We start from the raw sequence: 12,399 nt of genomic DNA, 5'->3' as shown, positions 1-12,399 counted from the left end.
TTTTAAATAACTGTCCAGCAAATGGTTATCTATAAATGGGCAATACTTACCAAACCCCTTCTCATTTTGTGCTGTGAGCAATGACACCATATGGAGGAAAAAGTTTACAAGGTAAAAATTTAACAAGGCAGGAACTGTAACAATTTCAAGGAGATGTCCAGACCGACCACTTTAAACATGAGTGTATTCTGATAAGAAGGGTTGAAGAAAATCGATATGCAAGTGTGTCGCCCAAGTATAGGGGTACTCAGATCCGGGCAAAGGGGGTCACTTCTGAGGGTATCACGGTGGCGTGACCCGGTCTGTTATCCCAGGCACCACAACAAAAGGGTGATTATATACAGGGGAGATTTTGGTAAAGTTCGTGACGCCACCCACGGGTTGTGGTGAAGGTGGACACCACCGCTGCGGTTATGGGGTACCCGGGGGCCGATGGTGATGCAGCGAGATGTTAACACCTCCATGGGTAGAGATGGTGGCCCTGGGACCCGTTGGGCTTTGTAGTGCAGGGAGATGGGCGGTCGTCTGAGAGCTGCATGCCCGGTTGTACTGGGGGATGTTGTTACTCACAGTTCGCTTTGCAAGAAAACTCACACAGAGTCAGGAATTAACCAGAAATTGCCAGTGTCCATAGCCTTTAGTACAGAGGGTGTTCGGATCCCACACCCGGTACAGCAGGGCCCTTTCTCTCTCTGTCCACTACTTTAGGAAGCCTCAACTCCTCGGCTTGGAACGGGGAGTCCACTCCCCAGCGACGATCCGGAGCCTGATTACTATGCCGGCGGGCCACAACCCTGCCCCGCCCACCTTGGCTCCTTCCCACCGCTCTACTCCTTCCAGCAATCCTGGAGCTCTCTTCCACACTTCATAGCAGCCGGGAGCTTTCACACTCCTGTTTGCTCTGCTGCCTCTCCTCTCACACTCTGCACCATCCCCTCCCCTGCTGCTCAGTTTAGCTCTTACACTGGGGGGAGGGGTGTGTCTGTAGAACTGTACCAGTGTGGGATCAAATTACCAAGGAGGATTAGATGTATCTGTGACTCCCTGGTTTTGCCAGGGTGTCACACAAGTTCACTGCAATTGTCTAAAAAAGTAAAAATCCAAACCAGCGTGAGTGTTTCCTGGTATATACTGACACATGTATAAGGGTCATCCATGAAGGAAGACTCTCCTGAAGCCCACGCACAATAAAAGCCTGCCTATAATTTACCAGGACTCAAACTTAAAAATATGAAGATTACTGGGAATTTTTTGTTTTTGAGGTAGGAGGCAAAGATAAATGTTTTTGGAACTGATAACTTCAAAACTGTATGGTGTTGCAAAGTAAAAGCTATAAAGAAAAATGCATGGTGCATAGAGTGAAAGATGGTGGCAGTGTCCTTTTGAGGAGCTACATTTCATTAATGGTATCATTAATTCACAGGTATACTGCTTTACATTGAGATAGGTGCTTCCCTCACTTTGTGTGCCCTTGGTAGATGTTCACTTTTCCAACATGACAATGATCCAAAATACACGTTGCATTTCATAACGGAGTGAAAGTGATTCAGTGGTCATGTATGTCTCTTTATTGGATTCCAACCAAACGCCTATAAGGAATTCTGAAGAGACAAGTTTGAGTATCACAATCCATCCAGAATCTGAAAAAGGTCATGCTTGTAGAATGCAAAAAGATAGCTATTGCAATATTGTCACCAACTTGTTCATTCCTTATCTAGAGGACTTTCCTTTCCATGAAATTCATGGTGGTCATACAAAATATGTATACAAAATACAAATACAAAATGTAGTTGTTTTTAATGTGGGAATGTGTTCATTTTTGCAACAACTAATTTGAGTAAAATCTAAATATTTTGTAATAGTTTTTAACCTTACTTTCAGGTGTTGGACAAAAAAAATGTTCTATGAAAAAATACATCTCCCACAAGGTGAAATTCACACGTATGTGTGAAAGTATAGAGTAACTCTTATAGGCTACAATGGTAACAGCTTAAGACACGCTTTGTGCAAAAGAAACTTCTATGACCGGACTCTGTAGAATCCTCAAATAATTGTGGGAGTCGGGTGTTTTAAAATGGGGTTCCATTTTAATTCATACTTTTGTATACATCAATATGTTAATTACATTGTCAATATTTTGTTCTTTTAGGACAAGCCCGCTGCAGCCACTATAAAAGTCTTTGCAGAACATCCCATTTTGAGAAGCACGAATATGTTGCAAGAAGCTGTTAAAGGTATTGCTGTTCAAAGGGATTTTTAGAAGATCTGTACAAAAAAAATGCAGCCTCACCTTGTGGTCCAGCTTTTGGGGACTTTTTTTATTTTTTTATTTTTTTTTTATTATTCATGTAATTGGGGTTCAACAATATCATGGCTTAACAACAAATGACAAACTATGTTAATCATCCGTTGTCTCCCTGCCTTTAATGCGGACTTGCTTGCTGAATGGCAAACCGCAAAAACCAAGCCATCATTATGCTCCATATCCCAAAAATTAATGTTATGGCTCCCGGAACATTGTTTGTTGTATACTGACCGGGAGAGTCCTACTGCCAGGTTAATTTTATGGTAAAATGAATGCTGTGACTAAAAAATAATAAAAAAACATATATATTGCAGAATTTCACTTTATTTTGCTATTTTGCCACACTTATTTTTTTTTTTTTCTGCTTACCATACAATTGATTTTATCATATGGCGTAATCATACATTCAGAAGTACTTTCCGCAAAAAAACAAGCCCTCCCACTGCTTTATGGACCGAAAAATAAAAAACGTATGGCTCTTGGAATAAGGGGAGGAATAAAATTAAGGTGCAGAAATCTTAGAGTTAAACCATAATGGCACTATGTATTGCTGGCTGTAGTGTGGTATAAAAGGTTTGGAAAGACAAGAAGCACAATGGGGTCTTGCCAAATTAAAAACCAGGAAGACAATGAGGGATGGTGCCACCCTTTGCAGCATATGTTTAAGGACGGCTGCTGCAGAACCACTTTGTAGAGAGTATCAAAGCAATGTAGATGTGTGGGTTAAAAATCTGTGCCGAGGAAGATCCAGTGATGAAACAGGAGTTGAGGCCTATTGAAGTGCAGTTTTATCCTCTGTGTAGTTTTTTTTTTTCGTCTTGATGATCTTTTCTTTGACACACGTTGCCGAATAAAACCGCACTTCAATGCCCCTTGCCTCCCATTTCATCATTAGATCTTTTTCAGATCTTTAGCCCACTCTCCATTAACTGAATATCTGTCAGTCGCCCCACTATGATGGTCTGGTGGTTTCTGTAACTCTTAGCGTGCGCTTACACGAACGTATGACTCGCGCGAGTCTCTCATCGCATCACCCAGCGCAGCCGCACAATCTCCGGGCAGGAGGGGGTCGGCTGCATGTATTACTTTGCAGCTGACCCTCTCCTGTCCGGAGAGTGTGTGGCCGCGCCGGGTGATGCGATGTGAGACTCGTGCGAGTAATACTCTCGTGTAAGTGTGTCGCCCTGGGCAAGCCAGGGGACACAGATAACAACACACACGCACCCCACATTCCCTGTAGGTACACCAGCTAACCCACAAATCCTTGTTGCCTTCCTCCAGAGGTTGATGATGCACACCAGGGGGTGGGCCAGGCGGTTGGCTCCGCCCACCGAGGAGCTCACAACTCTGGAGGCAGGAAGAAACTAGGCAGTTGAGTCCAGGAGGAGGAAGTGGAAGGAGTCGAGCCCAGGCAGGGCAAGAGTGAAGGAGTAGTCTAGACAGGGTTAGAGTAAACAGCTAAGTGAAAGTGAAGGAAGAAAGCAGTAAAGAAAGAAAGCCTGAAGTTGGTCTGTGGCTGTGTGCCCAGACGGAGTCAGCAAGGTCAGCAGACGGTGGTGAAGATCTGCAGTGGGACTGTCTGGAGGTTGCTGGAAGGGCCACAGAGGCTGTGTGTATCCGGGGGTCTGGAGCAGTATACAAAGGGCAGTCAGCACCAGAGCAGGGGCTTTCGGATCCCAGCAAGGCTTGGAGTCGCTGTAAATTGCTAAATCCGTTAGTGAAGGGGACGTAGATCCCCCAACAAGCAAGTCCTGATTGACGGCAAAGGTCCAACCACAACGGGGAAACATCGCCACCGCCAAGGCACCAGTTTCCCAGGGCCGGCGCCTGCGGGCAAAGTGTGGAGCTCCTCCGGCACAGATTGCAGTCGGGGAGCGGGTAACCGGTGGGAATCCACCGCTACCAAACAGACATTTCAAAGGTGCAGGAAAGAGACCGTCACCGCTAACTGCAGGGAACCGCAGCACCGTGAACCGTCCGAGGGACCCGTCCAACCAGCCGTTTGTTTACCGAGAACTGTGTCGTGTTTACTGGCTGAGTGAGTACCTCAGTGCCGCAAGGCACAGCGCTGCCCCTGCGCCCCTGCACCCCACTGGGCCCCGGGATCACCAACCCCTACCCACGGAGGGGCAACACAACAACTGGCTGCTCCACATCACCATCCCCGGGATCCCCACATTGAGCAGCGGTGGTGAAATCACCACAACCGTGGGTGGCGTCACGAACTTTAACAATCCCCACACCCAACCACAAAACCCCCCTTTCACTCACGGGCGAGGAGTGTCGCTCGAGAAACCCCGGGATCCGGCCCACAGCTCGAGCCACCAGGAGCAGCTGCCGGACCCGAGCAGAAGGGGTGAGCGCGGTGTGCTGACACCCTCCTCCCCGCCCGTGACATAAGAATCCCTTAAACTTGAATGTGCAGGGTAAACAGAGCCTGTAAAAGCCAAAAAGGCAACATTTTTAGTAAAAACCCAAGTGAAATGAGTTTTGCCTCAAATACAATCATTTGTAAGTTTCTGTTTAACTCCAGAATGGCAGACAACCTCCTTTTTAATCAATTAAAATTATAAAATTTATGATGTCATGATTATTTTAGGTTTAGGTTTTAGGTATTATTTTAGGTTTTGTGGCTATTATTTTACATATATTGTTTTTCTTTTTGTATTCTCTAACCATAATGTTTCCTCTAAATTTTAGCAAAATCCCTTTCAACATTATTAACCCGGATAGAATCTATATCCAAGCAAAAGGGGTAAGTAAGTTGGTAATATAGGTTGAATTGTGAACATTTTTTAAATATGTGGATTTATTTAATACAACTCTTTTTGGATTCCAGTACCTGATATTGCATTTTTTTTTTTTTTAAATTGAACCATCCAAAATAAATAAATTTAGAAACCATGAACATTAATGCATACTGATAAAGACGTATGCATTGTTAATCATGTTTAAAGCGGTCAGAGCTATGTTTTTATCATCACATCAAATTTCCTCGCAAATACAAATATCAATGAGACAAATGATACAATTCCAGCTGCATCCAGGATGGGAAACTTACTGCATACAGAGTTATACAGTAGTACTTTGGTTTCCGTTGACGTTTGTTTCGGTTTTCTTTGAATGCATTCAGATGGTTTATCAATGAAAACTGAGGTATGACTGTATATTGAACTCAATATGCATTACATTTGCAAAATTAGTGTTCCTATGCATTGATACTCCTTTCAAGGTCCCCATAAAGAATCCTTTGACTGTAGTAATGGTTTTGCATATGGGCCAATTCTGACGAACAGAAATGGTCTCAATAGTAACTGTCACACCATTCTGATTCAATTTGTATGTGTGTGTGTGTTTGTGTGTCTGTGTGCATGTGTGTATGTATGTATGTATATGTGTGTATATATATATATATATATATAATATATATATATATATATATATATATATATATTTATATTTAGTGAATATATATTTTATATATTTTTATTTTTTATTTTTATTTTTTCGAAATGCAGAGTAACCTTACTATTAAGTGTGTTCACCATTTTATGACTGTCCTAAAACATAGGTTGGAGTCACACTTGGGTCCAAATGGAAGAATCTGCTACATAACCTCAGAAATGTTCTACATAGAAGTGAACGTGAAGAAAAATGGACATGTAGCAATTGTCAAGCTGGCCCACCATGGTGAATCCCCAATGGTAACATGGTTTCTTTATAAATTGAGTAAAAGTGGACTTTATTTTTAAATGGACTTCTAAAACCCCCACCTCCATACATATTAAATTATTGTTGGTCGAACCACTTGATATGTACAGGTTCGGCTGACAGTATGTGTATGGAAGCTTTTAACAGTTTATAAGGGAAATATTCATCCGACATGTTCGTTGGTCTGAAATCGAACATCCGGTGACTATCTCATAATGAGCAGAGGAGTGCTGGCCTATTATGTACTCCTATGTATATGGGAGAGCTTAATGAGATGGCCAAGCCATCGTTTAGCCAGCAGCCATCTGATGTGTATGGTGTGCTTTACATAGAAAAGGTTTGAGCATGGTAACTCTGATGCTAATAACATCCTAATGGACAGTATCACTTGCACACTTCTCAGACTGGAAGGGATTAATCCCATCTCAAAGCACTCAAAATTGCATTCACCACCTATTCAGGTTGGCAAATTAAGCCTAAATCACAGACCAACACGACCCACTCATTGAGATACATAAAACACTGTCACCACACTCTAAAGTAAAAGGGGGAATATTTACAGGGGAGTTACAGTTCGTGACGCCACCCATGGTGTGCGGTAGCTCGGAGTACCGCCGCTGCCGTTGGGAGTACCCGGGGTGATGGAGTCGGGCAGCAAGGTGTCGTTGCCCTCCACGGGTAGAGGTAAGCCCCGGGACTCTGGATGGTGCTACTGGGGGTCGTGAAGGGGAAATCACTCAGGTACTCACTCAGCCAATAACCAGACGCTGACAACCGGGTAAACCAAGTCTCTGGGTGCCGCTGCCTCTCAAAGGGGAGCTTGTCCGGGTCCCATCCCCTGCAGTGCTGCCTGGTGATCCGTGACCTGCCTCCTGGCACAACATTTAAATTCACCGTAGTGGCCCAGTAGTCTGGAACTTGCTGGCCCCCACTCCCCACTATGGCTAAGTGTGGGAGCCTGCTCTCAGGGCTCAACCTTGGGATTTTAGTGGGCTGCTTGTATGGAAGGCCCTATCCCCCTCGTTGCTCTAGTGCCCCGATTCTGAAACTAGTTGGAACAGTCCATAAAGGCTCCGTTCTCCGCAGGTTAACAATAGAAGTCCCAGAGAGGGGTCATTTAACATTTCCACCATTGGAACCCTATTGAGCTCCAAATTCCTGGGACTTCTAGTGTTAATTGCCGGGTTGCCTGAAGCTTTTCCCCGACCTAGGGTCCACGTAGCCCGCCGGGCCTTTGGTCCCGGACCGGTGATAGGAGCAGGCTGCTGACCGTCCTCTTTGACAGGTCCAGGCACCTCGCCTCAATCCCCAGCGACCGGGGGTCCAACTCCTCTAGGTCCAGACCACCGTCTGCAACCTAGTCGGAGTCTCCTGGGAGCCACTACTCCCAGCCTCCTCCGAGCTCCTCTCAGCTCGAGAGCTCCCTCACTACACTTTCTCCACTTTACTACTCCACTTTGCTACTCTTCACTCCTCACCTCCCCTTCCTGACCCCTAGGTGGGCGACCCTTTTCCGCTCAAGCCGCCCACTGGTGTGTCTGCTGGGTGTGGTGCAGGGTGTATCTAGGATTTGACTTGTTGTTGGAGGCAGCACTGTAAGATGGGGACCCAGAACCATGAGGGATTTGAATACTGCACTAAAGAGAAGGAGCTTGCAGTACCCTGTGACGACCTGATAGTCCAGGGGCGTCACATTTACAGCGCACAAGGACCAAGCTCTTTATATTAAAGCCACCTATAAATGAATATGACAGGTAAAATAAGATGAAGATGACCTGAAAATATGCAAAAGTTAATAAAATAACATTTGAGAAATAAGCAAAAATGCTTAAAGGTTCCAATCAAGAGATGCTCTTCTGTTTCCTTGAGGGTAGAAGAACAGTGGAAGCCACTTAGACCTGGCTGACCCCCAGCATGTGAACACATCTCAAGTATTCAAATAATCTCTTTATGTCCCTAGCCCGTGGCTTAGATTTCCTGAACCGCCTCAATTTATTTGCTGTAGGGACGATTCTCCCTAAATGATTTAATGCATAAGTATACACTTATGTGGCAGCCAGTTTCAGCAATGTCCGCACCGCACCTTGACACAGATGGCACAAAGAGTTTTTATGGTAATTTGTGCAAAATTATTCAAATTGATGTCTGATTTTTATTATATAAAATATAAATCCAGCGCAATCACATGGAATATTAAAAAGTTGTCTTCTTTATTGATAGTTTTTCATAAAATCCAAAAGGTACATGCAGCATAAAAATAAAGGATGCCCAGGTCAGAGCGATGCGTTTCAACAAACTGTCTTAATCATGGTCATGTCAGACCATGATTAAGACAGTTTGTTGAAACGCGTCGCTCTGACCTGGGCATCCTTTATTTTTATGCTGCATGTACCTTTTGGATTTTATGAAAAACTATCAATAAAGAAGACAACTTTTTAATATTCCATGTGATTGCGCTGGATTTATATTTTATATCTATTTGGAGACTTCTGACCATCCGTGCGCTGATCATCCACCACAGGACGATTATGGGACTGCAGCAGGCTTGGTGAGCTGATATTACCTATTTCTGATTTTTATTGTAACATTACATTTTTTTTTCCTACATAGTAACAAAACATTTGAATAATTTTTTTCTATATCAAAAAAAGATTCATCTGAGCGTATTCTAAATATCACAAGAGGCAAAACCATTTTTTAAAGGAAGAACTTTGTACAATGACTCCGTAATGAAGACCATAATAGTAAGAAGCATTCCAATATGACACTCTATTACTTGTGCTTGCATTGCAAAGGTAATTGACCACCAAACAATCCCTTCTTAATAGCTTCACTGCAAAAGATGCTTAGATAGTTGGCATGGTTGGAAAGCGACATATGTTTACCTGAGGGATGGCAAAGGATATTGGAAATGGGCTATAGGTACAACTATAATACATGAGCCAGTCTGGCTTAAGAGAGCAAATATTTACATCCTGAGTATAGACCAACATTCTGAACAAGAATTGTACAGATGTAGAAGTTATTTAGTGTCTAACCAGTGCATCTGCTCTTCTGTAAACCATCCAAGGCACCCTCTGTCACCAGCTCCTGAGGTAGACTGTTCCACAGATCAAGAATTCTCATGAGAAAGACTACTCCACTGGAGACTAAACCTTTTTTTTTTTTTCTCCAGATGGTGGGAGTGGGAACTCCTATGTGATAAACAAGAAACCACGTTTGGCCATTTTCTTTATATTGGCCACTTGTGTAAGTTAATCACATACTGCCCCCTTAGACATATCTTCTCACTAACTGAGCTAAGTTCCTTAAGAGCTCGTGGATGCAGCTCATCTGGACTCAGATCCTTTTTTACATTAGCTACACTTAATTTAGTTTGTACCGTATATCTACACTTAACCGAGTATTTATTAGTTGATGTATTCAGAGCCACTCTCTTTTTTTTTTAGTATAGACAAACTGAAGAATCAGTTTAGTAATTCTTCTTCTCTTGATCCTCAGTTACCCAAATATAAAATGATTTAGGTGACCCACTTGAGTGGAACTTTTATGTGCATTTAAAGAATTTATTTGGTCTTTCTTTCCTTAGCTACCTGCTGTTCATTTTCTATTTTTAGCTGATTTGATTACCGTATTTTTCGGACTAGAAGACGCAGCGGACCATAAGACGCACCCCTGGTTTTAGAGGAGGAAAATAAAATTTTAAGCAAAAAATGTGATCATGACACAATGTCAGGCTATGTGCCTATGGAAGTTAACACCCGCGGATTTTGCCGCGGAAAACCTGCGGATTTATCTGGATTTTCTAGCTAAATCCACAGGTTTGAGCAAGTACAGCCACTCCCCATGTTATCCTATGGGACATGGGGAGTGTCTGTGTCCATGCTGTGTCTATGCTGCGGTATGTGCGGCTGTGGAATATGCTGCTGATGTCCCACAGCCTCATGTAACTGCATGTAAATTATTCCTGCGGAATTACCTACGGAAATCCCGGCCTTCCACAATGGAGATAGAGGTCGGGACTTCCGCAGGTAAGTCGCATGAATGTCCACAGGTTTTCTGCAGCTATTTCGGTGGAATACCCGCACCTATGCAGGTACGAGTGTGATGCCCTGGCCCATCAGGTCGTCACAGGGTATTGTGCAATCTGCCCTTCTGTGCAATATCCATCTCCTTCTTGGTTACTGGTCCCTCACCTTTGGTGTAGCCAAGAACAAGCTAATCAAAATCCTAGGAACACTCTGCACCACACCCACCAGACACACCAGTGGACAGCCTGAGTGGAATAGGGTCGCACACTTGGGGGGGTTGGTTGAAGGGGAGTCAGGAGTGTCAGGAGACAGTCAGTTAAGCGGTGACTCTCAAGAGGAGAGGTCAGGAGCTAGGCTCCGTGAACTACGAGGTGGCAGAAATTGGTCTGGGCCTGGTAGGAGCTGGACCCCGGTCGCAGGGGATCGTGACAAGGGGCACGGACTGTCGTGGAGGACAGCCGGCGGCCTTGTGCCATCACCGGGCAGGGGCTAGGGCACAACGTGGTACGTGGACCCTAGTTCAGGAAGAAGCTTTAGGCGTCCTGACAATTTACCCGACGAGGACGGAGCCTTCAAGATCCATTCTCCACCCACTCCAAAATCGGGGTACTAGCGCAATGAGGGGAATAGGACTTTCCACTACACGGTCCAGAAAATCCCAAGCGTGAACCTTGAGAGCAAGCTCGCCCAGTTAGCCATACTGGGGAACGGGACCCGATTTTTAGTTTCAGGCTAAAGGGACCAACTAGAAGACAAGGTGCCATAGGAAAAGGTCACAGACTAACAGGCAACACCAACGGGCACGGGACCCAGGCATGCTCCCTCTCAGCAGCAGCGGTGTCCAAAACCTTGGTTTACTACAGTTGTCGGTGTCAGCGTTATTGGACCGAGTGAGTACGCAAGTGACCCTTACCGTCCCAACGGCACACCTCCATCACCATCACTGAGTCCCCAGGGCATTCCTTCTACCCGTAGAGGGGTAAACACCTAGCTGCCCACGCCATTGCCACCGGGTACTCCCAATCACAGCGGTGGTACTCCATCTTATCATGCACCACGGGTGGCATCACAAACTTTCCACACCATCCCCTGTACATAACCCCCCCTTGGTTTGAGGAGACGTGCGCCCCCCGGTTCCGGAGCCCTCTCAAGCCACCATGGATCAGGATCCGAGCAGCCCGGCTGCTGACGCGGGGGCAACACACGAGCTCCCGTGGGCACATAGCCTTATGGGGCGAAGATCTGCTGCTGACACTGTTATGGGGGTAATGTCCCCAAATTCTCTACTAAGGTACTCCATCCTGGTAATGATCCTTCTGCAATGTATATGATCCCCATCCTTGTATATATGTCCCCCATCCTGCTATAGCCCTAATCCTGATATATGGCCCGCATCCTGTGGCACACACAAAAACAAACATTTATACTCACCTTTCCTCACTCCATGCAGCATTGCTTGTCTTCCTGTCTGTGCCAGCAGCAGCGCCGCTGACCTGTGTGGAGCCATGTGCACAGTGATTATGTCATTGCTGTGCACATCACTCTCCACACACATCAGCGGGCCAGCAGACAGGAGGTCATCGTGATGCTGCATGGAATGGTGACCAGTGAGTATACTTATTCACTGCCCCCCGCGCTGATGATGATACACTGGAGGTGTGCTGTTTCTATTTGTTTTAGTTAAAACTATTGTTTAATGTTTTTCATACTTGTCTCTGCTGCCATCTACTGGTCAGACCTTTCGGCTCCTCTGTTTTTGTCCAACCCATGGGAGTGTCTGCTCATCCTCTTGCATCACTTCCTGGCATATTCAGTTCCAGCCAGAGATTGTGAGAATTAACATCCCTTATTTGAGCTGCTAGAAGCAAAGTCTTCTGACCTTATTGGCTTCAGAATCAAGCATCACAAGATGACCACAATGCCAGGTACTTGGATTACTGTACTCTGCATGTCCTAACCTTTGGAGAAAATAAACCACCATTGTTTCATCTCAGCATGTGCATTTTTAACTCTGGAGCGCTCTGGTCATGTCTGCCTCACCTATAGGAAAAACGAAGGTAAGATTCTGACAACATCTCACAACTACGCGCCTTCAATCGCCTTTAAGTGGGGACAGAACAGTCAGAAGACTGCTTAACAGCTCAATAGTAGAGATAAGGGTATCCTCAGCTCACCTGTTCCTCGGGCTGCCAGTCCTTGCGGGTGCCAGGGATCCACCGGCAAGTCCCAGCCGGTTTAGAAGCAAATGCAAAAGGAAAGGAAAGGATCCGGCACAAACTCCTCTGGATAAAATGTCAAAGCTTTATTAGCAAATATTAAAAAGGTTCCATCCGTGTAAACAAAAGGAGGGAG

At 45.0% G+C, this 12,399-nt stretch overlaps 1 protein-coding gene across 1 annotated transcript in view; it reads left to right on the top strand.

Moving 5' to 3' along the window:
• The window catches only part of LOC142243945 (mediator of RNA polymerase II transcription subunit 1-like), a 196,190-nt gene that overhangs the window by 189 nt on the left and 183,602 nt on the right, over positions 1-12,399 (top strand). Inside the window, exons 2-5 of the mRNA XM_075316138.1 lie at positions 2,150-2,234; positions 4,905-4,917; positions 5,006-5,060; positions 5,824-6,009. Coding sequence (XP_075172253.1) covers positions 2,150-2,234; positions 4,905-4,917; positions 5,006-5,060; positions 5,824-6,009 — 339 coding nt within the window. The remainder of the gene's footprint in view (positions 1-2,149; positions 2,235-4,904; positions 4,918-5,005; positions 5,061-5,823; positions 6,010-12,399) is intronic.

This window comes from Anomaloglossus baeobatrachus, chromosome 6, assembly GCF_048569485.1.
Source record: "Anomaloglossus baeobatrachus isolate aAnoBae1 chromosome 6, aAnoBae1.hap1, whole genome shotgun sequence".
Classification (NCBI taxonomy): domain Eukaryota; kingdom Metazoa; phylum Chordata; class Amphibia; order Anura; family Aromobatidae; genus Anomaloglossus; species Anomaloglossus baeobatrachus.
The sequence above is the reverse complement of the archived record's forward strand: the minus strand, read 5'-3'. Positions and strand labels throughout refer to the sequence as shown.